At 42.3% G+C, this 26,863-nt stretch overlaps 1 protein-coding gene across 5 annotated transcripts in view; it reads right to left on the bottom strand.

Moving 5' to 3' along the window:
• Positions 1-26,863, bottom strand: part of MCTP1 (multiple C2 and transmembrane domain containing 1) — a 390,864-nt gene that overhangs the window by 216,952 nt on the left and 147,049 nt on the right. For all 5 annotated transcript variants that reach the window (XM_075932146.1, XM_075932144.1, XM_075932145.1 and 2 more), the window contains exons 3-5: positions 6,463-6,605; positions 3,697-3,776; positions 2,588-2,696 (exon numbers count right to left, since the gene is read on the bottom strand). In XM_075932146.1, coding sequence (XP_075788261.1) covers positions 2,588-2,696; positions 3,697-3,776; positions 6,463-6,605 — 332 coding nt within the window. The remainder of the gene's footprint in view (positions 1-2,587; positions 2,697-3,696; positions 3,777-6,462; positions 6,606-26,863) is intronic.

The raw sequence follows: 26,863 nt of genomic DNA, 5'->3' as shown, positions 1-26,863 counted from the left end.
GCCTCAATTCCTATACCCCTCCACACACCCAGCTGCCTGCTTTGAGTCCCTCTTCACACCCTCCAACCCTGATTTCTGCACTACCTCACACCCAGTCTCATGCCCTGACTCCTGCAACTCCTACATGCCCAACATTCCACCTCACACAAATTTCTTCAGGTACTGTCATATCCCACCCCCAAAACTCTGCTCTGAGGCCTCACCCAAAGGGGGCAATACAATAGTAAGAAATACCTGTACCTGTAAGAAATTTAAATTACTTTCACCCCTGAAAAGTAGAATTCCAATTTCTCGAATTAGTCAATTTGAGAAACAGGATCATTAGCTGTTTGCTCATTAATGCTTTAATTACAAGATTTAATCTCCGATATTTTACAATTTATTATCAAAAGTTGTTGTCATTGTGATGTAAATTTGTAGAGTATTGCGCTGAGCAAAATGGATTAAGCCGTTATTTAGAAGAGACAAGGCACTTGCGTTTTTTGAACATGAATATAATATGTTTGTGTTTTTTTCCAAGTACCTTTTACAGAATGTCATGAGGAGGGATAAACAGTTGGAGAATTTTTTTCAGAACTCTGAATCTACATCACTCTAAGTACCTGACATAGACATCCATGTAGTGGCATGTTAAATAGTTTAATTATAGCTGGAGGAAAAATGAACAATGTTCTAGTCCTCCACAGCATTCCTCATTTTGTAGTACGTAGTACAGTAGTAGTTTGAGATTCCAACAAGACTACGTACTGAATTCTACAACCCTGTATCATACACAGTAAAATATCATCTGTGAAAGACAATTTTTCTTCTTCTATCTACTTTTAAGCCACTTAGCATAGTAGCATTTGACCTCTGATCCTTGGTTCTGGCAGTAAGACTTCTTATGTTTGATATTGGCTTTGGTGGGCAGATTTTACACTCCCTACTGAACACCCAGAATAGCAAAAGGATTATTTCAGTGTTGGTGTGCAGGAGGGAATACTTATTGAAATCTATTTCACATAAAATCTATTTCTAAATCACAGCAATAAAAGACAAATATGCCAATCCAAATGCCATGAAGTACCGGTTATGTTCTTAGGTGGTCCACTGAGAAGAAGAATGCAAAATGCAGTGAGAAGGATTTACCAAGAAGTCAATGATCATACTGCGGGCCATAAAACTCATTTAACTGTAAAATTTGTCAAAGAGTTGATGATGCTTTCCAGAAGGGATTGTTGCCACTTCCTTTGTGAAATTCTAGGGGGTTAGAATAAGGTTTCCTAATAATTTAAATAAAGGAATTGTTCATGAAATTACAACAGTTTTCTGCCCCTGAAGAACTAAAGATGTGTGTTATAGAAAAGAGAATCCAAGCTATTTTATAGGACTTGTTCAAACTGTAGTCAGTTACATTTCTAATGTAAATTGGCTTGCAGCACTTGCAACTCAAAAGTCAACAGAAGAAAGGAGCCAAGCTAAATGATGAATTTATATTAGGGCATTTTGGAAAAAACCTCAAAGGATAATATTTTCAAAATCACCTAAGTGTCTTGACACTCAATAGGACATATACTGGAGAAATTTTACATAACACATCAAATTTAATGACATATGTAATAATAAAAAGGTATCCTAAACTTCAAAAAGTCAAGTATCCTGCATCTAATGGCCAAAGTGCCGACAAAGTCAACTTTTTCCACTTTGATGTTACTGCTGTTGTCTCCCTGATTCTATGACATCATCCTTTGACTGAAAAGTGATAGATTTTCAGTAGGGATAAAAAATAAAAGTAAAAATGTTCAGGAATAAAACCTGATGCAACATACATGTTAATACTTATTACTTAACCTTCACATTTTTTAAATCTACAGCTGCATTCAAGTTCTGTACTGTAAATTATATAAAATTGTGTCTATAGATTTCAACTAAAAATGAGAGAGAACTAGTTTATAAAGCTGCATCAAGTACAACATGTTGAAGATGTCACTAATGGTTTCTTGAAGCAAACAGCTATCTGGTAAAAACTTGACTTAATTAAATACATCCTTACAAAAAAATGCTTTATTAAGTTATCTAATGTATTTATTTTTGTGCTTCTCTCAATCTCTGAACCCTTGTTCCCGACCATCATCTTTATGCAAAGCCCTTGACTTTCTCATGGCAGAAAAGAAAGGGCAATTTCATTTATAGCACCTTACGAAGACATCAAAGTGTGTCCTGGATTTCCACAATTAAATGCCAAGAAGTAGAAATTCTAATTATTGCAATTTTGGACACTGCAGTACCAGGTCCAAAATTCTATAACAAGAAAATAGTTCCTCGGGGTACTTCCACATTGGTTATAAACATTCACCTAAAGCTTTATTTGAGACTGTTGTATATTTATGTTCCATCCAGATGCCTCACTTTTTTCACAAGAGGATCTGGTCTGAAGTAGGTCATTTGATGCTCAAATGTGTCAAACAGTGACCAGTAGTGTTTATTTATTGAAATGGAGAACATAAATTTGTTTCAAGATACTAATCATCTGATCATGGAAGAATCACATTATCTATACACTGTAAGTGAGAACAAGTTAACGCTTACTTGAAACTTTAAAACTTACCATTTCCCTCTGTTCTTCTTTGGGAGCCAGTAGAACTGATAATAATAAAGTTCCCAAATCATGATCAGGATAGTGAGGGTCCTTCAAAGTCAAGGTGATATCTGTTGGTCTAGAGGACCAAAGGACACATTTATTTTGTATTTCAAGCACCAATTCAATGACCTTTCTGAAGCATTAGGCTCAATAGCATCCACATTTAAATTAATCTTAGAAAATAATCTAAAAAAAACCCTATTACTTTAATGTGGTTTAGTTTACCTCTATTCTTAAGGACGGACCTCTGAATACATTTGTGTAAGACAGCCACTCTCAAACCTGGACCTGCGGAGTTGCCAGGCTGCCACTCAGCAACAACTATAACCAGCGCATGCCCCACTACCTACGATTTGCTGTGGACACAGACTATGGAAATAATGCCTCAAAAGATCTACAAGGCAGCAGCCTCCACAGCTGCTGATTAGCTCCCTGCCACATATAAAAATAAGAGATGTTCCCCAAGTGTCCTGGCAACTGTATACTTCTGCTGTAGCTGCCACAATTATTTCATTCATCCTCTTGTATTTTTGGCTTCAACCTCAGATTCTTTTGGCCTTTTCCTCCTGACCTGATCCAGACTCTGAAACCCCTCTCAGACTCTGATCTTTCACATGCACCATGGCCTGGAACTTGTCTCTGAATGCCTCTGCTACTCTCAGGCTCAGACTTGTCCTGCTTAAATCCTTGGTCCCAACTGGTTTGGTCAGAGGCCTGATAATTTCACACTTCACGCTTTCCAAGCATCTTACTGTACATTCAATAATTCAGTCTGAATTTTAGTTTTCTTCTATTTCATTGAAATAAATATGCCTAAAGATGAGGTAAAGCTCAGAACAATACTCATGAACAGAAATAAAATGGCTGCAGAGTTATGTACGACTCAACATGGTATTACCATTAGCATTAATGTTACAGCAATGTCCTAAAGCTATGTGCTCTTTGCCTGATAAGCTAAAGTGGCAGGGGATTGTTATTTTTAAAAATACTGTTGAAAATATTACAAGTATGAGATTAGTTGACACCTTGAGGACTGTGCATGTATGACTCCATGGACTTTCACACCTATATCATACCTGTTTAATTCTAGTGAAGTGAGATCCAAGAAGGCTGAACCAATAAAGTCATCTTGAAGACCAAAATCATAGTCAAAGACCTAAGATGCACAAGAAAAGAAAGTATTTATAGTATTAGATTTTTTTTAAAAGCTTCCTTAATAAGTGTTCATTTCTCAGGGTGGATTTTCATTCTGTTAAAGCAGGATTACCGTAGGGTTCTTACTTGAGGTAAGTAAATCAACATTTGAAGGTGCACAGTGTACCTACATATGGAAATGTCCAAGGAACTATCAGATCTGGACTGCATAAATGAACAATATAAACCTTCTATTGACAGAACAAGAAATTTGATAACAAACCCATTGAGACTGAAGAGGAAAAATGGAAGTAAGATTTTAAAAAACTCCACAGATTCAGCTTCCAGTTTATGAAGTATACCTAAATTGTTGCAGTGAATGAGTCTATAAAGCACAGGCCAGAGGACTGAGATATAGTTATCAAAAGTAAATGGACTGTAGTTGCAGTATGACTACTAATACACTTCTAGTAATATAATTTTGCATGATGCTTTATAGAATTTTCTTTAAAAAGGCATTCCCATCTAAATTAAGGAATCAGAAGATGTATATAGGAGGATTTTATCACTGGAAAAGTCAATAAATCAGTATGTGGTAGCTGTTAACTGACTTGCCTACCATATGGTGGCAGATCTCATACAGCATCTACACCAGTGGAGGCACTTCTACAGTTCAAGTGCAGATTGCGGAGGCCCCTCCCCATTCTCCACCTACCAGACTAGGGGGAAGAGCTCAGAACTTCTGCCCTGCAGCAGAAGTTGGGATAGGGGCTTCTGCCCAGTGGGGAGTTGGGTCTTTAGTCTCATGAGGCATATCTACCAGGGCTCAGGACTTCAGCAGAGCAGAGCTGAATTCCTGAGTACTCTGGTGCCTCCCCTGGGAATGAAGCCCTGAGCCCCAGTAGGTGCACCCCGGCTCTTGAACTTCTGAAGATTGTCATTTGAGCACCCAGGAGAAGTAAATTTGGCCACCTCTCATCTTGACAAACCTCTTACAAAAACCTGGAGAGAAGTCTTTGGTCACTGCATAGATTAGTGCCAATGATGTGGGGGAAATTATTCCTTCACCCTTTTAAAAGCCAGAGAGGGGGACCTAATTGAGAAAATGGATGGGAAAAAAAAAAGAACACAAAGAAAACAACCATTACAAGTTAGACAAAACAAAAATTTAGAAAACTAGGGACCCAGCAATGGCACCTTTACTCAGATTAACTTCAGTTGGCACTGCAGTTGGCACTAATCAGGCTTTGAAATTTCACAACACTAACATTATATCAGATAATACGTGTTGAACCTTTCTGGCTCAGGACTCTTTGGTTTGGCACCATTTATGATCTGTCAGGACAATAGATGTTTTGGACTAGAGAGTCCCTGGATCAGAGCCCTAGCAGCTGTTGGCTGGGAGCCCAGTGTGGTTCACTGTCCCACGTAGTAGAACTCAGACCACTTACAGTGAGAGGTAGGAACAAGGGAGCTTTATACCTCAAGCTGTAGAGATTCAGATACTAAGCTCGGGAGGTTCCAGGTTCAAATCTGCTTGGTGGTGATTATAAGTGGTACCAAACTGCCACAAGGCAGATTTGAACCTGGGTCTGGAGCTTAGTGTAGGAGCATTTACAGCTTGAGCGATAAAGCCAGCTGGCTCTCTGCTTAGACTGAAGAGCTCCCTTGTTCTTATCTCTCGCTGTAAGTGGTCTGAGTGCCACTACATGGGACAGTGAACCACACCAGGGCTACGTCTAGACTGGCCCCTTCTCCGGAAGAGACATGCAAAGCAGGCAAGTCAGAATAGGGAAATGCGCGGGGGATTTAAATATCACCCGCGGGATTTAAATAAACATGGCCGCCGCTTTTTTCCCAGCTTGGGGAAAAGCCGGAAAAGAGCATCTAGACTGGCGCGATCCTCCGGAATAAAGCCCTTTTCCAGAGGATCTCTTATTCCTACTTGCAAGTAGGAATTCCTTGCTGCTTGTGTGGGGTGGGGCAGGGAAGGCAAGAGCCAGTGCCTGCAGGGAGCTGGCTTTTAAGCCAGCTACTAGTGCATGCTGCTTCCTGCAGAGCTGCTTTCCCACCCCCAAGCTCACTCCCACAGAGGCCAGCAGCACAGAGGGCAACTGGAACCCCTATGCTGCTGTCTTTGACACAGAGGCAATAGTGCCAAGGGTGAGGGGGACAGGCTAGAGCCAGTACACTCAGGAAGCTGGCTTTCAAGCCAGCACCCCTTGTGTATTGGCTCCTGCAATGCGGCCTGCCCTCCCCCTGCGCATGCACACGCACACACACGGCCATACACACACCCGGAAGCCTTTAATAACCGCATAAAATTGTTGGAGGGTACTCGATTACTAAAAGAAATTATATCCAACAACCCTAGCACTTATTTCTTAATTTTGCATTTGCTCATCTTGGATAAGGAATATAGACGTATTGTTTTTAATCAGCTTCATTTTCTGACTTTCATGCACTATCATGCTATTGTCTGAAATGACAACATGAAAGATGTATTTACATTTTAAAATTGTTTTTCATTCTATTTTTGTAAAATCAGGAAAGTTATTTCAACTGCTTTGCTAAAAATGTTAAAGAAAATTAGCTAAGCTTGTCCTTTTGACATGTACAATTACACGATAAACTTTTTTCAGAGAACAAACAGTATCTAGAATTGTTCAGCAAAACTTCTACAGAAGCAAAATAAGTGCATGACTCACCTTTATATACAATGGTTCTCTCAGATGATCAATAAGAATGCAAGTTTTTTCCTCCCACACAGGATTGAGGTTCTTGTGTATAGTTTTACTTCTAAACACTTCTTTTCCTCCAATTTTAAACTTGACATATGGATCACTGCTCCCTGTTGGAGAGACACGTTGATGCAGTTTAATTACATAACATCTGAGTAGATTGGAAATTTAAATCACAGTAAAATGAACTAAATATAATTTCACTGACTGTATCAACTCTGTTTTCTCCTATCTGAAGTTTATAGAAGGGGCAAATAACTGTTTTGTTTCTTACAAATGTATAAAATAAAATTCCTAAGTATCACCTAAGCTGCATAAAACTATGTTATTAGGACAATAGGAAAATATTAAGGGTGAAATCCTGCTCCTATTGAAGTCAACAGCAAAACTCCAACGGATTTTATTGTGTCAAGGATTTTACCTTAAATTGGGGAAGTTTCTCTTCTACCACCATGAATAAGCAAATTTCCCACGTCAGTCTCCTCCCCATACCCAGACAGGTTTAGTATCTACACTCATCCCTTTCCTGCAGACATCCTTGCTGCCTATCTAAAAGAGGCTCCAATTCTTGTTAACTAATTAACTCATTCTGGCATCAGTTCTTGTGCTGTTGCTTCCCAAGCTGTATTCTATACCGAATACACTGGCAAAGAGGGACTTCAATACTTACACTACGAAAGCATTAGGAATGGCAATTTTCAAAGGCTTTCATATCATAAATAAAATTTCTACTATGTCCTGCTTTAATAATGCTCTGACCTAGAATCCAACTGGTAAAGTAAAGAAATACTACAACTCTTTCCCTGTAGTTTTATAATATATACAAGTGAATTTTATAATTTTGTAAAAATATGAAAATTGGCATCTTCAAAGCATTTTCAATTTTACCTACTTTTGTCAAATTAAATTTAAATTTCATAAAAGATCCTGATTTGACTGCAAGTTTGCTGATTCATTGTTACAAGCAATTATCTGATAGTGAAAATTCTGTTTTGCTCCATTTCATGCAAGGTGATTTTAGAATAAATTCAGTATCTTCCATGTCACCAGTTACAAGAGATGTGAGAAGAGACTGCTAACAGAATGCAGAACTTTTCCAAATTTTCTTATTTTCATTGATTGTAAAAAGTTTATGCACCTATCTACAAAGAAATTTAATGAATGCATTTTCTGAAACTACTTTATAACACTAAATAAAACTGACATTTTACCAGTATTTTATATATCCACTAGATGGCACTATTATTTATCTAAAAACTGAACACTACTCTAAACCACAGATGTGAGTACAATGTCTCACATTTTAAGCAGGTTTAAAGTGAGGCTTATTATAATAGGATCTTCATTTCATAGGCAACACTATGTATAGTTCAAGGGTAAGAAACAGTGAGTTAACCTATTCTTTCATCCTTCTACTAATGATGGATCTCTTCAAGGCAGAGATTATGTCTTTGCATTTATTCTGTAAAGCGTTTAGACAATTAGGTGTGTTCAAAAATAATAGCTAAAAGGGGTTGGCCTAATGTCCTGTCAAAGTTATCCCTCCCTTCACTATTAAGTGTGCTCTATACCTGCTAGCCGCATAGCTGTTGCCTTTCACCCTGCATTTCAGAATACATCTACACATGCATCCATACATCTATCTAAATTCTTGATGCTTGAGAGGTGAGTAAGTTGGAACTGCTGAGGGGTCCGGGTAAGTACAAATCTTTGACGGAGAAAACTTTGTACCAGTTCACAGCGTGAGTGAGGCACAATGTCAGATCATATTTCAGTAGTCCACCACTCAGTTCTACAATGCCTGTACCCTTTTTTGTGTGATCCTTACCCAATCTATAATGGTCCCTGTCTTCTTCCACTGCACACCCTTTTTGCTGGTAATCATGAGTTCACCACATCAGAACACTCTACTACACTTCAGACTGATCAATATAGGTGAGCCTAAGAACAGGTGCCTGGTGTACCAACCACACCATGTGCTAATGTGCTGATGAATGTATGGTCAGAGTATGCCATCCTCCATCTGGACTGACAAGAATATTCACTAGCACCTAGAAATTTCACAAAGGCTGAAGCAGGCAAGCAACTCAGACAACTCTGGCTCAGTGCCAGGAATTCCTTGACAAGAGGACAAATGACTAATAGTTGCTTTGGAGGGATCATTACACCTTTTACGATAAGCTAGACTGGGTAATGTAAAGGGCTCCCAATACAGATCCTGAAGTAGGTCATGACTGCCTCCTCAACCTTGCTGGCCTCGTTGTCCAATGGGTTTGCTGATGAGGGCCAGAGTTAAGGGGCAGTAGAGAGTGTAGCAGTCACCCTGGAAGACAAGGAGCATGTGATTCTACACCTGTAGCTGGGAGAGCTGGCAGGGGAATCTCCTATTGTATGAACCAAATGAAGATCCACAAGTGACGGCAGGAACCAGAACCAGATGCAGTTTAGTTACAAAGGGCCCACATTGGCTATGTCTACACTACCAGGTAATTTCGAAATACCTGCCAAACTATCTATTTTGAAATAAGCTTATTCCTCTTCACAATGAGGAATTATTTAGAAATACAGGCAGTCCCCGGGTTACATACAAGATAGGGACTGTAGGTTTGTTCTTAAGCTGAATCTGTATGTAAGTCAGAACTGGCGTCAGCCGCTGCTGAAACTGATCAGTTTCAACCGCGGCTGAATCTGGAAGCCAGTTCTGACTTACATACAGATTCAAATTAGAAACTCAGGCGTCCCCAAGTCAGCTGCTGCTGAAACTGATCAGCAGCTGATTCCAGGAAGCCTGGGGCAGAGCAACTCTGCCTCGGACTTCCTGTAGTCAGCCACTGGTCAGTTTCAGCAGCAGCTGAATCAGGACTCCTGGGGCAGAGCAGCTGAGGTGCTGCCGGGTTGGTCCAGAGCGGCACTGCGGGACCAACCCAGCAGCCCCCAGCTGCTGTACCCCAAGGGTAGGCAAGAAAAGCCTGGTCTGCTTCGGGGGGGGGCACTAGCTGCACCCCCCCCAGCAGACCAGGGAGACGGGGGTGGCGGGACCGCCCAAGTCCTCCACAGCTTTGCTCCGTCTTCCTGGTCTACTGACCTGGGAGACGCGGAGCAAAGCCACAGAGCACGCCCGCAGCGGGACAGTCGAGGCGCACCCGGGCTGTCCCCCTGCAGGCGTGCTCCGCGGCTTTGTTCCCCATCTCCCTGGTCTGCAGGGAGACGGGGAGCAAAGCCTTGGAGCACGCCTGCAGCAGACAGCCCAGGCGCGCTTGAGCTGTCCCCCTGCGGGCGTGCTCCGCGGCTTTGCTCCCCGTCTCCCTGCAGACCAGCGAGACGGGGAGCAGCTTTTCTCGCCCCAGAGGACAGGGGCGGTGGACCGCGGTGCATCTGGGCGTCCCGCCGCTCCCATCCTCCAGGGCGAGAAAAGCCCCGTTTGTAACTGCGGATCCGACATAAGTCGGATCCGCGTAACTCGGGGACTGCCTGTAACTTATTCGGTAGCTTGGTAGGGTGGACACACGCCTTGTTATTTCGAAGGAAGGGGAGTTTTTTTAAAATAACTTCCCAGTGTAGACATACCTATCAAGATCTTCCCTTATTCTAGCGCTACACTTTTGATTTTAAGACCAAACCCTGATCTGTTCCAACCCTTATGAGGTCCCCAAGCAAGACAGCTATAAATCAATAATTGTATTGATTTTCCCATGGACTAGGGTTGTAAGTGACTAGTTGACTACCCAATAAGCTAACCCCGCTGTGGCTCTGCAGTTTCCCCCCTTATTGACTACTCAATTAGTGGATAGAAATTTAAACATTCCTATCATGAACCACTATTATCCATTTGCCAGAAGCTATAAAATGATTGTTTGAAAATAAGAAATGTGCTCCAATATCTGTGAGACTTGCCCGCAGCCCACAAAAAAGAAGACTAGTGGGAGATGGAGCTGTTAGAGAAAATGTACATTTGGTTGTCTGAAGTTAATAACAGCCATCTTTGTTCCTTGGAAGATTACACAGTTTCATGTTTCTTCCCTCCAATCATGTCTTACCATCTCCTTACAAACACACCAAGACATACTGCATAAGCTAGGGGAAAACTGAGTGGGAAGGTAGGACAAGGAACCTATGTGGCAGCTGGATAAATACAGTGCAGAATTGCTTTACTATGGAGAGGCAAGATAGTGGTTGCAAAACTTGAGGACAAAATAAATGAAATAAAGTTCCTTTTTTTTCCACTTGTCAATTTCACCATTGTTAAATGGTCCAATAGGCAGGATTTTCTTGTGAATCTGAGGGTTGTGGGGGAGTAGTTGACTTATGCTTAGCGTCTCGCATGCTATGGAAACTCCTATCCTAGCTGAGAATATTGTCAATCTCCAGTCAAATTGCATCCTAGTCCTGTAATCCTATCTAGCCTATTAGTTCATTTTATCATCCATTTATAATTGTATTATGTGATATTATGGTCAACTTCCATGCTACTTATATATAATCAAGTTATGATAAATTTCTGTTGTAGGATTAATTAAATATAGAATTGATACATATTTAGTAATAATGAACATGCAATAGTTGTTAGTAAAGCATGGCTGAAATACAAAATCTGCAGTGACATGTAAGGTTTTAGCTTTGCCCGGTTAGTCCATAGACTTAATGTTTTACACTAGTGGTGACCAAGGAATAAACCTATGCCAACAAGGTCATAATGTTACTGCATAAGATGTGCCAGTAGGTCAAGTTATGAAAAATGGATTGCAATCAACTACAATGTATTTTCCAAGACCTTGAGACACCTGATTTTAACATCTTTTAATGTCTGTGACTGGAAGATACCTGGCATACATACATGATAATGAGAAGAAGACAAAGTGTGAACAACCTCTGAAAAATGGCCAGCTCAGTGTTCATGGAGCATGAAAGTATAGATAAGGAAAAGAAGGTTGACACCTTCCTGTATATGAATAAGGCACAAGGTGTACTATTCAGAATTACAATATAAAAGAAGGATATTTCCCTGGTCAAGTAAAAGTAAAAGAGCCCTGGATGACTTAACAGGAACAACTCCTCTACTGATTACCATCTATTGAGTAGTACACTAGACCCCAAAACATTTTTGAGGACATCTCAGAAATCCGAGCCTCACAGACGGGAATGATGAGCTAACTGGAGTCCCTGAAGTTCAAATAGATATTTTGAAATAGCACATCCACACTGCACTATTCTGATGGCCATGTGTTGAAATAGTGCATCCATACCGATTGGGGTCTGAACTGTATTTCAAGCACTCCAGTCAGGGCATCACTTCCTGGAGCCGCTGCCAGAGGTTCATGCTTAAAGGAGCTAGCCTCTACAGCCATGTCTCAGACTTTTCATCTTTGCCTACCTCCTCAAGGAACAGCCTACTCTTCCCACTTCATGCTTCCATTACCCTTGTGGATACCACAGCACTTCTGCCATACAGACCGACCTGCTGCAAAGCACTTGCCAGCTCAGGCCTCCTGCTTCATCTCCTGGCGCAGTTACTGCAGGCTGCTCACACGGCACTATAGGCCCCACAACTCATGCTGGGGCACCTCCTCACCTCTCTCCATATGCAGCACAGCCAGTCCTGCCCTCCCCTGCATACCATGCACTGCCCCTTCTGGTGCCAGGACACCAGTATTGAGTGGTGGGTCTGGACAGTCATGGAGGAATGGGATTACCAGCAATGGCTCCAGAGCTTCTGTATGTGGAAAAGACACCTTCATGGAACTGTGCGAGTTGTTTGCCCCTTCCCTTAGGCAACAAAACATCCATGTGTGACCGCCATGCCCCTTCAGAAGCAATTTAGAAGCTCACCATGCTAGACAGCTACAGTTCGATAGGGAACCAGGTCATGCTCTTGCAGGTATGAGACTCTTGCTATTGTCCCAGAACGGTAGTGAAACACTGGAATGGGATTTCCTAGGGAAGGGAGGGTGGACTCTCTCCCTGGAGGTTTTACACTCTTGCGTTCACAAAGCCCTGCAGGGGATGGGGTAGTTGGGGGTTGCTCCTGCTGTGGGAACAGGCTTGGGATTGGGGACCTTCTGAGGGCTTTGGCAACCCTGTGATTCTGTTTGAATCCTCTCATAGGTGGTGAGGACCATCAATGCCATCCTGCTTTACAGGGTTGTCATCTTGGGTGACGTGGACATCATAGTCACTGGCTTTGCTGCCATGGACTTCCCCAAGTGTGTGTGGGGGGCAATTGATGGCACCCACATCCCCACCTGGGACCACAATCACTGGGCCTCTGATGATATCAACAGGGAAGGGTACTTTTAAATGGTGTTGCAAGCCCTCATGGACCACTGAGGCTGCTTCGCTGATATAACAATGGGTGATCAGGGAAGTCACATGATGCCCATGACTTTAGGAAATCCAGCCTCTTACAGAAGATACAAGCTGGCACAGGACCTGTCAGGAACCCATCAGGATGAACCCCGCATCCTGACAGAACAATCCTGACAGAATGACAACCTGGCTAATGAAGCCATACAAAGGACACCTGGAACCCACAGAAGAACGGTTTAACACCAGGCTCAGCAGGTCCTGCATTGTCATGGAATGCGCCTTCAGCCATTTGAAGCAGAGGTTCCACCATCTCCTTGCCTGCCTGGAGATCAGTGAATGGAACTGCTGGAACTGCCTGGACCTGAATGGCCACCTGCTGTATCCAGCACAACCCAAATGAGAACAAGAGGGAGATGTTCCTATAAGGGTGGAGAACAGAGGCTGAGCAGTTTCAGAGGAATTACATTAGGAATTAACTAGTCCAGAGTAACTTTCAAAGCCTATTTTGAGGGGGAAAAGACATGCCCAATCAAGGTATATTTATTTAGAGAGTTCTTGAGGCTTTCATATAGACTTGTCAGAAGCACCTGGCGAACATTTGAACAGCTCAGACTTATTTTAATGACACTATTGAAGATAGAGAATTGAGCCATTCATTAAGTCTAATCCACTGCAAATGAATCTAAATTAATCCTCATTTTATGTTTTGTTTTAAGCAGCAATTTTTCAAGGCTGACTAAACTAAGGGTAATGGGAATTGGTTATGCAAATCTTAGGGTAGTTGTGAAAACCTACAGCTTAAAAGTTAAAAAATAATCCCAAATTGCAATTAAATGTAGAGTAAGCAGAAATTCCATTTGGCACATACCTATTCCTTATGTGTAAGATTTAGTAAATATTGGGGGGGGAGAGGAAATAGTGACTGTTTAGCTCTTTCTGTTGGTACCAACCTAGTACTTCATAAAAAAGACTTTTTAGGAAAATGGTCAATTCACAAGTATAGTTTAATAGCTAATTAATGAGTTTAATTATAAGTTATTTAATTATATTGAAAGGAAATTTTTAAAGCATCATTTATTCACTGTACATGACTGAACAGTATAGTTGAACTGTCAGTTCAAAAACATTATATATTTAAATAAAACTAAAGAAAATTTGAAAATTAAAGTGGTTTAAAATGAAAAAATCAGAACTTCATTTAGAAAATGTCTAAATTAATATTTAATTTTTCTTATGTTGGCAGTGCATGAATTCTGATCTAAGAAATCTGGCAAAATACAAATTGGTGAAATTCTCAGTTTTGCCAAGCCTGAAATTTTTACCCTCTCAAAAAATGTTTAGTGAAAAATGTTTGCTCAGTTCCAATTCAGAATGCTCATCACCTCATAAGACCAGTCTGTGTGCTGGAATTCACATGTAAAATGATGTACAATGTCCCCTTTAGCAGTATCTCAAAGATGTTTTTATCTCAACATTTTTAAGAAAGTGGTAGATACAACAATTCCAGTAGGGGGCAGTCTTCTTTATGGTGCTGTGTGTGTTTTTACTTTTAAAAATCTGTCATTTTAATTTTTCTGGTGTGTTCAGTTTTCAGGCTCTTGAAGCAAAGTTTGGTAGTATTCTGATATCAGGGAGAAAATTAGAGCTAGTTTGGTTAAAAAAAAAAGCAAAACAGATCTGCTGAGAAACAAGGGAATATTTCTTTCCCTATGGCAGCACCGGGGAAACGAGGGGGGGAGGGGAAGGAGGAAAAGACTCTTAAGACTTACTAGAATCCCATTTTTTGTGGGCATTAGGAAAAAGCAGCAACTCCAAACAGCTGCATGGGAACAATCTTGACTCCCCTCCTCAAAACTACAGGAAAAGCAGGAAATAAATCCACTCAAGCTACTCCAGCCTTTCCTCCAGTACCTTTTAAGTTCATTTACACATTCCCTCCCTCAACTCCTTTTCCTGCCATGTGCTTGATGGTAAAAGATGAGACTGCAACTGCTTCTAGTGGGAAGTGAAATATGATGCTGTTCTACCTGCCAGATAAAAGAAACTGCAAGAAATGTACCTGACATGTTGAAGAATGAAAGACTTTCTTTTGCTAATTTGAAGAGGCAGTCCAATCTCAATGATTTCCCCCACATCTATCTCTGAGTCACTGATTCCCATCAGCCCACAGATTGCAGGGCCCTACTATGCCCCCAGAAGCTGTAGTTCTCTTCCCGTTGCCCACAGAAAAGTTCCCATAATTAGAAGCAAAACTCAAGCATTCAGTGTGTTGTTCTGCTCTTTCCCTATGAGTCACGATTGCAGCATTCTTCTAGGACCTATCTAAACCAGGAATTAAAAAGTCTCTCTCATTCAACTTTATCTGCCTTTCTTTGACATTGCACTGAAAGGGCCTTTTTCATGCCTGCAGATGCTCACTTTCAACTTCCATTGTTTCCTTTAGGAAGACAGTGATACATGCTCATCGAGGTGTCCTACCTATGGTTTCCCCGTCTCAAATATTCATATCCAATTCAGAGTAGTAGTTTAAACAGATTAAGATTTAACTAAGCTTCACTGAAAGTTACGTAAATAGACAGGACGTGCTCCTATACAACATGCATGAATTTTTAAGACTGGCAGCCGCGTTAGTCTGTAATAGAAAAAAAAACTTAAATGGTAAATAGTCCTTCAGTACCTTAGAGACCAACAAAAAAAATGTAGATGGGATCATGAGCTCATGTGGCCAGCATTGCAACCACACCTTAAAGTGGGCAGCACACAGTGGTCTTGACTTTCAATACTTCCATGACTTCCAGTTCTTTGAGTCCCATGAGCTCCAGTTCCCAGGAGCACAAGAGTGCGCCAGCATGGAGCATGAAGAAGCTGTAGGACCCCTTTAAGATATGGGAAGAGGAATCCATTGTCTCCAAGTTCCAAACCGGCAAAAAAAATGCTGATGTCTAAGTGAACATCTCAAAGGCAACGGAGAAGAACGGATACTCCAGGAACACCCAGCAGTGTGGTGTTAAAATAAAGGACTTGAAGCAGTCCTACCACAAAGCAAAGCAAGGAAAATCAACAGTCTGTTGTATCACCATACACATGCCATTTCTATGAGCAGCTACATGTGATTCTACGGAAAAAGCCAACTGGCTTCCCAACCCTGACTGTAGAGTCTGGCCAAGACATACCTGGAAGCAGTAGGGGCATGGTAGTGGTGGTGGTGGTGAAGGAGGAAAATAGTCAGAAAGTAATTGGTGGGAGTCAAGTACTTTTTTATCACATTGGAGCCAGTACCCTCCTCCCACGACATATCCCAGTCAAGCACCGATCCCAGGGAGGGCACTTCTAGTGAGTTCACAATTTTTTTCTTATTACACGCAAGTTAAGGCAATTGGGTAGGATGCGCTTTTTGGGGGGGGGGGGGGAGAGGAGGAAATGAGCTCGGAACACCTTCTTAATGTGCCTGGAGTAATCCTCTCCACACATCTCCATGAAGCTCTCAGATTTCAACTCTTAGATCCTTCTAAGAAGGTTTCTGGGGAGGCCAGCCTTATTCTCAACAGTAGGACACCTTCCTACACCAAGCCACTGAACCACCAAGCATTGCAGCATAAGCCACAAGTTTAGGGCCATATTCAGTCAGCATCCACTCCCTATCACTCTGCATGATTTGGAGAAGACTGGTAACTCACATGGCAACCTGAATGAAGGAGGATAGGAAGCTATTAGCTATGGTCTCTGCTACTAGGATGGCTTCAGCCTCTGGCACCCTCTACCTCCTACCTGCCCTCCCAGCTGCAGGCTGCCTCACCAGCATGAGCAGACCCCATTTCTTCTCTTCCTCTTCCCCTGCCAAATGCAGGCTGCTGTGGGATGGGAAAGTAGAACAGTCCCAGGAAGCCATGTGTGCCAGACAATGCCCTGCTCCACTGGCATGAGTGGGCCCCTCCCGTCCCTTCCCAACTGCAGGATTATATCCTGACAGGCCCCTTGCAGTCTCTGAACTGCTTGAGTCCAGATGCTCCCCTGAGAAGTTTATTTATAGAGCCCTTCACTGTATGTTAACAGATAAGGGGTAGGTTTAACAATGCATCTCCTGTAATGTGTGCCCTTGTAAACTTGTTACAGCAGGAACAGCAGCCTGCTCACTGCATACTCCCCCAGCTCCACCAGCTGTTTATCTGATGTAAATCTGTGGCTAGGCACTCTGCCTCAGCCCCCATCCTGCCAGATAAGTTCCCCCCTTGCTCTCGCAGCTATTATGGAACATAGAACAGGCTGACACCACAATCAGCAGGGCTGGACAATCTATTGAATCTACTTGCCCATGGCGAGTAGATTTCAGCCCAGCACCCCATTTACCAGCGGTGCATGCATACGCAATGCAACTCTTACGCATGCGCAGTGCGGGGCTGGCAAGCGGCTTTCGCCAAGGTTCGTCAAACCCTGACAGTCAGAATGTTGCCTTTGCTGAGGTCCAACCTAGTCTGGAGACTCCTAAACCTTCCCTTTTAACAACCAAAAGCACATTTAATCACCATTCTGCACTTGCTTAGCCTGTAGTGAACCACTCCTTACTAGGGTCCAGTCTGCCATGGCAACAAGGGATTGGCTGGGTTGGCATGGATCACTATTGGCATTTCCACTTATCCCATTCTGACTTTCCAGTCTGGGGAAAAAAGTGCCACTCTGCATCTTTCTGAAGAGGCAGAAGTTCCTAAACATGCAGGTGTCATGCACCTTTCCCCGATCATCCCATGCTTATGTTGGTGAAATGGCCCTTGTGATCCACCAATATCTTCAGCATCATCAAGTACCACCCCTTGCGGTTTATGTACTCTTGGCAAGTTAGTTGGGGGCCAAGATGGGGATGTGCATTCTGTCTGTCATCCCAATGCGGATAGGAAACCTCATCACAAAGCCATCCACTATAGTATCCACTTTTCCCTGAGTCACAACCCTCCATAGGCAAAATGGTATTTGATCATCTTAGCTACTTTGTATAATAGCCCCCACTGTAGATTTCCCCACTCCTAACTGACCAGTAGCTATCTGGTGTTGCAAGCTTCCACAGGGCAATTTCCACATGCTTCTCCAATCAGAGCGGGTCTCATTTTGGTATTCTTATGCTTCAGGGTGGGGAAAAGCCATTTTCAAAGTTCTAAGAAAGTGGCCTTGCACATTCAGAAGTTTTCCAGTCACTGCTGATTGTCCAACATCTGCATCACAATGTGGTCCCATCAGTCTCTGCTTGTCTCAGGGCACCAGAACCAGCATTTCACTCTGTCAATAGGATTGAATGCCAGCTACAGTTCCTTTTTGCTCAATGCAAGGACTTGTCTGACCAGTGTGGGAACCAAAGAGGGATGAGATTCCTCCTCCTCATTGCCATACTAATGCTCTCAAAATACTGCGCCATTAGGTGCACCAAGGCAGATATCACCATCACAAAAGTTTGTTGTGGAACCATGCTCACACTGCTATGGCATCCACATGAACAACCAGTGCCAAAAAGGGTGTGAAAAGACTGACAATCAAGGGGAGGGACTGGATGAGAGCATTATTGGAAGCTGACAGCATTAATCCAGAACCACCCGCTGCACAGCTTTGGTCCCAGTGAGCACAGGGAGCATAACCCAGAATGCTAAGCAGCGTAAGCACTGTGGGATAGCTACCCACAGTTCACCACTCTCTAAGTCGACGGCAGTCCCCCTAATGGGGATGTGATCATTCGAATTACGTTCAATTCTTCCCCAGTCGGGACACGGACCTTTAGCTATGCAAAATTGGGTGACATGACCAGTCCGAGTCCGTGTCCCGACATCAACCATAATAGATTCAGCTTTACCTCCTAGCGTAGGGGTGGCCTTAGCTGCCCCTAGATATATGCCTGCACTTCCTGATAACTACTTAAATGGTGAAGTAAATAGCTGCTCCCTTCCTACTCATCCACAAAGATGTCCCAAGAGCAAACTTTGAAAGGCTAAGGGCTTGCTTGCATTGCCACTTTACTCCTGAAGTGTGAAGCGTATCAAATTACGAGCATTAAACTTTCCACCTGAAGGGTATGTTTACATTGGCAACATGATGTGGGATGGAAGCTTGGTACTAGACATACTAACACTAGCATTGCTAGAAGTAGCCATTTTAGATGCAGCTAAATTCAATGCAGGCTATACAAACACACCAAACACGCCCAGGTTGGTACGTACACATACTGTCAGCCTTCTACATTGCCACATTCACACTGCTATTTTAGCCATCTTACTGCAAGTAAACTTAGCATGGGTTTGTTTGTCCAAACGGTGATCACACTTTGCATTGGATTAATTTGCCTTAACTTTGAGTGTCCCTTGCAGACATGCCTAATGTTAAGAGTCAATAATAGAATGAATTCCAATAGAAATCAATGTGTGTAGGAGTTAGGTGCTAAATGGATAAAGGCAGGAAGCCCATTTGAAGCTGCAGGCTCAGTTTAAGTAGACAAAACGTAATCATCCATACTGCGGTTTGCTTAGGATGTTTGAGCTACCTTCCCAACTTTACGTCTAAATATCACCTAGTCAGCCATATTTACCACAACATTAAAACAGACTGTTTTTAGCTACTGTTCTACAAATGACTATAGAAAGCACATAATATTTCATCATATCTAGGGAACAACAACAACAAAATCTTAGAACTGGTACTTATTTGCTTTGTTTAGTAAAGCAAAAACATGTTTCTATAGCATTTTTCCCCCTGAAATCTCATAGGGAACATTCAATGTTTGATGAAATTTCAGAAATAATTTGTGGTGTCTAATCTGAAATTTCACAAAGACTTTCAAGGTTACCAGGCAGGTAAAATATGTTCTTACCGTTCAGAAATATTGACTTATCACCATACAAATATTTGCATCTTTCTATGGTGGGGAAAAAAGGCATAAGAAATGCATGATAGATTAGTTGGTCAGACCAAACTACAACTCAAAACCACATCTCATCTGTGAATTACACATTTAACACATTTGTTTTTCTCTATGCAAGTTTTTACACTTTAGTATTCCAACGGCCCAGTGATGAAAGACCTTAAATTATGAGTGGTTCTCCAAAGTAAATCCAACATCCCTTAACATACACTTTTCCCAGAGGACTTGTATACATGCAAATTTCCTTTTTATTTTCCTTAAAGAAAACACTTGGAAGGAAAAAAATCCATTAGGGAAAATTAGGCTGGGGAAGGGTGGACAAATATTATAGCAACAATCTTAAAAATATGCTTGATGTTGCTATAATCTTTGTTGAACCTTCCCCAGTCCAATTTCCCTCATGTTTTATGACGTCTATTACAACATCCTATCTTAACTTGGATTGTAAATACTTCATTAGGATGAAGTCTTGAATCCAGTGAAATGAACACTGTATACAGTAAGGTAGGATTTTATCCCATTATTCTATCTTTCTGTGGAGTGTTTTGCATGTTTATGGTGTTATATAAACAGTAATAAATGATCAAGCATAATTCGTTCATTAACATCAGCTCTTGTGAGTTTCCTGAACCGAAAACCTGATTTAAATGCATGACCTATGTTGAGCTGAGAGTTGAGGATATCCATCCAGACCCCAGAGGAGGAATTCTCCAGCCACTAAAGTCACAGTTACTTTATAAATGAGAAAAGATTAAACACAAGCTCATTTCAACAAGGGAATTTAAGATACAGCCAAATGACCAACACACCATTGTAATACCCACTTAAACCTATATTACAACCGCACGAGACATAATATTGGAACACATGCTACACTGAATATCAAATTCAACTACTCCCCTTCCCCCGCCCAAATGAACTAAATGCTCTTACTGAACTGAATACTTGCCCGTAGGTGCTGAAGCCAGTGGTGCTGCAGCATCCTCGGGTTTGAAGTGGTTTCCATTCTATACGGGGTTATAGTTTGGTTCAATAGCTCACAGCATCTCGACTTTATATTAATTGTTCCAGTACCCTGTACTTGCCTAGAAACAACCGAGCAAATATTGCCTCTGCAGCAATCTAGCCAGAGGCTAGCAAAAGACCACTTTAACCACTGAACTTGCAGCTGAACACAGTCTCTTGAGTCCTAGTGCCTGTTGTGCTCCTCTTGTGTCTGCTAAGAGCCTTCCTGTTTTCTCTAACAGTGTCTGCAGTGGGGTGGAACAACAGGTGAGGGAAAATGAAGGTGGAAGAGTAAGGCAAGGAATAGGGCATAAGGCAATGAGGGAGATGAGCTGGGAAAATAAAGGGAACAGGGAATTAAGGGGTTAAGGGAATTAAGGGAATTAGGTAAGTCACACAGAGTGAAGCTGGAGTCAGGTATGCAGCATCCTTTGGCAGAAGCTGGGGCTCCCATGTCAAGCAAGCCCATCGAGTCCTCACCCTGACAACCTGTGGACCCAGCCACTGAACCCCATAACCAGACCCCCCCCCACACTCCACTGAGGCCAACCAGCTACATCTGGACTCCCATCCCATGAAGTCCACACTCCTCAAATACTGATTTCTCCCCACCAACCACCATTTCCTCATGTCCAGACACCCCCATGCTGAGCCCCAAACACCTTCATCTGGCTTCCCTGGAGAGTCCCATTTCCCCTGCACCCACAACCTTCCAACAAGCCCCCGCCCCCCTTGCATCTAGATCTCCCACTGAGCCAAGCTACACCCAGATTGCCTCAACAGAAATCTCTCATCACACACTTGGATCCTCCCCCAACACTGTGCACCTCCACATTTGGATCCTGCTGTGCTGAGCCTGTTCACGCACACCTGGTGCATCCCAGTCACAGGGTGTTTGAGGCAGGCCCAACCTTCACAGTGTGTCAGGGTCTGGTGGTGGCTTAAAGGTCATCTCCCACCTTGACACAGCTGGTGACCTGTGCGCTTCACTACTGACACCTCATATTTATTGACACGTAACGTGCAGAATTTTAAAATATTGTGCACAACATTTTTTATTTTTTCACTGCAGGTTTTAATTTTTTGGCACAGAATTCCCTCAAATTAACCTAATTGCAACCTACATTGATGAGACTGCTCTACTGTGAAAGACTGACAACACCATGAATGAACTTTATGGAATGAAGATACATATAACTAAAGTCAAATATTATCGATTTACAGTCAATGTCTTTGGAATACATTGTATTAAAATGCAATTGTATAGGTGTTACTACATCACAGTATGAACCTTCTCCAGTGGTAGTGGAATGCTGCTGTACTTCTGTTATCAACACTTTGAAAAACTTGCCCTATCGAGGTTCACATATATGAATGCATACTCATGAACACAAACTCATACTGGATTCTCCAGGGACCAACAGGCAAATGAAGGATTTTTAGATAAACAGACTTTTAAACTGGTTCAGGGCTTTAAGACCCAGCAAATGCACAGGACTTCTAGTCCACCAACGGCCCTCATCCTTACTGAAGGATTTGGCCCACTGCAACCCCATTAGAGTGGGTGCTTGTTCTCAGCTGAAGCTATGAAGAACACGTCACCAGAAAATAAACCCTGTGCATGAATTGCGGGACAGAGCCAGAGCCCATGTTAGTGTTGATATGGTGTCTGACAAGCTTATCAACATGCAAGCAGATTCTTTTGTTGATATTAATATGTTTTCTCTGTAGAATTCACAAGTAAAATTGGTTTATGTAGAAAGAACAGTATGGCAACTTTAACTCTTCAAGTACATCTGTTAGCCATCTCCGAGGAGAAAGTGAGCAAACGGGCAGGGATAGCAGCCTCTCTCTGCTGGGAATAATGCAGCAAACTGTGCAGCCTGGAAATACCATGGTCAGAAGGAAGTTAGTCTCTACCCAAGAAAGAAAATAGCTGGAAGCCTGAGAGGGAATCCTTGCTGGAAATACTGGTGCAGTCGTTCTGAACAGAGACACACACTTGCAGCAGGTTAGATTGATCCTCAGACTAATTTTACTGAGAGTCTGGTGACAATATGAACCACATATGGGAAGCTTTACTAATGTACCTAGAATAGTGACTACTGAACAGAATTACAGCCTACCTTTTCTCATGAACACATTATGGAGCCAGGTTGTCTGCTGTAGTCTGCCACACACTCACCTTGATTACCTCCTTTACTGAAATCTTTCAAGTCCAATGAAAATGCAGTTTTGGGCCCAGCTTCCCAGGATGCCATTCCTCAAATGAATTATTTAGATAAGCCCCTTTAACAATGAAAGGGGGAATGTACAGAGCTAGTCTTAGGGGCGGTTGAGCCAGACAGTTGCCCTCAGCCACCATTTTCAAGGGGCCACTGACAGAGCCCGATAGAAGCCTGCTTAGGACACATGGTAATTAAAGGGGCTGCAAACACATTTTGGCCTTTTTTTCCCCCCCTCATCCGCCAATTGGTTAGGACCGGCCCTGGGAATGTACGCACGGATCGGTCCCCCCAAGTAACAAGTATTAACACCGGGCTTTATAGTAAATAAAAATCATTTTATTAAGTACAAGCAGTAGGATTTAAGTGATAGTGAATAAGAACAGGCAGAGCAAAGTAGATTACAAACTTAAAATAACAGAAAACGCTTAACTAATTCTAACACTAAAACGTCAAAACCAACATATTACAAACTCACCCTTAAGTTGTTTCTTTTCCAGCTAAGCCATCAAAGCCAGGGCAGCTCTTCACCCTGGGGTCTTTGGTTCATTCCCTTCAGTGTGTCATGCCAGCCAAAGACAAAGACAAAGACCCCCTAGTTTCCTATTGTTTTAAAGATTCTCCCCTTTTGCCTAGGAAATTACCTGGCCAGTCCTAACCAGTTAGAGGGATCATGTGTCTTCCCAAGACCAGCCTCTAACTAAGACTTTACACCATTGCCCAGACATTGAGGCATCTCAGAACTGGAAACACCCTCGATAGCTTTCCTTTGCACATTTAAAACCATAAAGCATTCCTTACGCCATAGGTCTAATTTTACACCTAAGAAGGATACATACACCAAAGATAAACAGATCCAGCAGATTAGGACATGAAGACTGATAGGTTACATGAGATCATTTGTGTAAAGTACCTTTGAGTTAGGCATATCTGTGTCCACAAGTCCCTTTCATAAAGCATGGAGCGTGGTCCGTCACACACATATTAAACAGTTTATGTACTTTTCTAAAGTATTAATGGCATTTATGTTTTGGAAGCATTCAAGAATCAGTGAGGATCAAAGCTCTGTGGTAGACACTGTACAAACGGAGAAGTAGACAGTCATTTTCTTAGTCTAAAATTAAGTACTGAACAAGACTAATCACACAAATATCCATTTTCTCCATAACCCTGTTGCAGAATTACATAAGAACGGACATATTGGGTCAGATCAAAGGTCCATCTAGTCCAGCATCCTGTCTTCTGACAGTGGCCAATGTCAGGTGCCCCAGAAAGAATGAACAGAGCAGGGAATCAAGTGATGCCTCCCGTCACCCATTCCCAGTCTCTAACAGAGGCTAAGGACAACATTTCTACCCACACTGGCTAATGAACACTGATGGACCTATCTTCCATTAATTTATCTATGTACTTTAAATTTAGAGAGAAACACAGAAATCTTGCTAATTATTATTTTGACTGGCAGTTTTCCAACACTTAGCAAAAATAGTAAAATGTGGCCTTTGAAAATAAGTCCAGTAAAGATTAGCAACCACATTTAATGAAAGTTATTTTCTACAGAGGCCCAAGGATTTTGTTTCATTAACTATACTGGGTATCCATAATTTTCACAGAATGGTCAGACCCACACTATTCTGTATCCACAAGGTAACATCTAATATCCTGAAGATACATTTTTCTTCTTATGCAGGGTTTTTTAACCTCTAAATGTTATCCATGATCTGAGACAGCCCAGGTGGGAGCTATACATAACTCATTTGGATTATTTCTTCCACTATTATTGTCTCTATTACAGCATATGCACACATCTGATTCCAGTGTTTCTCATATGCAGCCACCAAGTTCTTTTCTTACAACCAAAACCTTGGTAGTGATGGGGGGCCAAGGGAATAGAAAAAAGCAGTAGCCCCTTCTGTGGGGGCACAAGGAGGGGTTGCATCCTATTCCCATCTTGAGCCACAAAGCCAAAACAGCAGACAGCTGGTGAGAGTTCCCCACCTTTCTGGGGGTGCTAGGGCTCAAGGTTCTGGCTTCTCCTTTATGGTGGTTGTAGGGGTCAATTGCCGAAGAACTCTGTACGTGTGCAGTATAGGGGTGGTTAGGCCTGCATTTCCCGGGCCCCTCCCCCCCCCATTTTCCCATTCCTCCCCCTTACTACTGATGAGCCAGAAGCAAGCCTCTAGGAACATATGTCATTTTAGCAAGAGCCAATTGTAGATAAGGGCGGGAACATAATCTTGTTTACCTAAATGTACTGATCATATAAACAAAGACAAAGGACAAGCAGTACAGCTGAGCCATACTGTACCAAGCAATGAGTAACCCACGGAAATTTCTAAACTGCCACAAACAAGGTAGACACACAGTATTTAAAGCTGCACCAGAGCACAGCAATTTGGACCTCACCGATGGTGAGACAGTCTCACATTTCATCCACAGCCGAAACGGGTTCCCCGGCTAGCAGAAAGAATGTAAGAAATGCTGTTTTTCCTATTATGTTGTTCTTTTACTTAAGGGGCACAGCTGATAGGTGTCAGTAAATCAACTGCTTGCGTTTGACAGATACCTGTGTAGCATTTTTGGTACTTTGAGAACCCAGTGTCAGACCTGAGACTCACTCTTGCTGGCAACAGTGGTGTGCATCAGACTCTGGCTGCACATAGTGGTCTGTGACCATGAGTTCTTACCATGGGCCTTCAGGCTCCGGACTTTGGCAAGTCCAGACACTTCTACTGGGTTTCAGATTCCAGTCACTGGGCTTCAGATTCATCCCTCCTACCCAATTGCCTCTGGCTCCCACTGCCTAACTCCTAACTCCTTGTCCATCTACCCCTCTACCCCAATCACTCCCAACTCCACAGCCTCCCTACTCACCTCCACATCCAAGGCCTTGTGCCCTCACTTGGGAAAAAAGTGACAAGTGACAAGTGACAAAACACTTTTCACAGGAGCAAGCTACTAGTTAGCAAGTCTACAAGAACTTACTCTTTGTGTTTGTATTCTGTTCAGGTACAGTAAAGAGAGACAGACAACTGGACCTTATTAAGTCTCCAAAAAACCCTCTAAAGAAATTACTGTGATTTTTTATATGCATATGCACATTTCTTTTAAGGAAAGTTGTTTTCCAGGCAGGTCTCTGCTCCCTCTCAGGGCTATGCCATCAGTTGATTTATTTGGCTTAATTTTAGCTTTCTTAGTGCTATCTTTTGACACACAGCTGAACCAATCACTCCAATTCCCCTCACTTGCAACCAATACCAGGAAAATCCTTTTTATTCCCCTCTCACTTAAATATAGATCAGGCCTTCCCTTTAGTTCCAGTGCCTTCAGAGGTGGCTTCTATTATTTCAACTATCACTAAATGAAGGGGCATTTAATTGTTCTTTCATCAGGCCTGAAAGAAAGGTAGCTAGCATGCCCACTAGCTTCAGTTAGGTCTGTGACTGCCAAAAGATCAAAGATATACTTGCTGGCAGCCTCTAACACTCTAGTATAACAATAATTAAAAACTGCCCTTAATTCAGTTCTCCACTTTCTCTGCCATGCAACCAGAACAGTTATCAAACCCTTCTGGGTGCAGCACTTCCTCCCAATAATTACTGAAGGTGAAGAGGGACTCAATGACTAAGCTGTAGCTGAAGCAACCTCGTATTAATGTTTTAAAATTAGTATTTGAATAGGAATGGGCTACATCATTTGTTTACTCACTGTCTCTGCTGGTATAACCCACACAGGTAGTGTGGTTCACTAACCAATGCAGTGGCACCTAGACCACAGCAAAAGCTAAGATCAACAGACTTCTACAGAACTGGCTGAGAGCCAGCTGGGGCAGAGACTCCGATATTCAGCTCCAGAGGTTCTGGGTTCAAATCCACCCGGTGGAGGTTACAAGTGGGGGCTTGTCTGGGATCTCAACTGGGTTTCTAAAGCTCAGGATATG

The sequence above is a fragment of the Pelodiscus sinensis genome, chromosome 6 (genome assembly GCF_049634645.1).
Source record: "Pelodiscus sinensis isolate JC-2024 chromosome 6, ASM4963464v1, whole genome shotgun sequence".
Taxonomy (NCBI): Eukaryota; Metazoa; Chordata; order Testudines; family Trionychidae; genus Pelodiscus; species Pelodiscus sinensis.
Note: the sequence above shows the minus strand (reverse complement) of the source record. Positions and strands in the feature narration are given on the sequence as shown.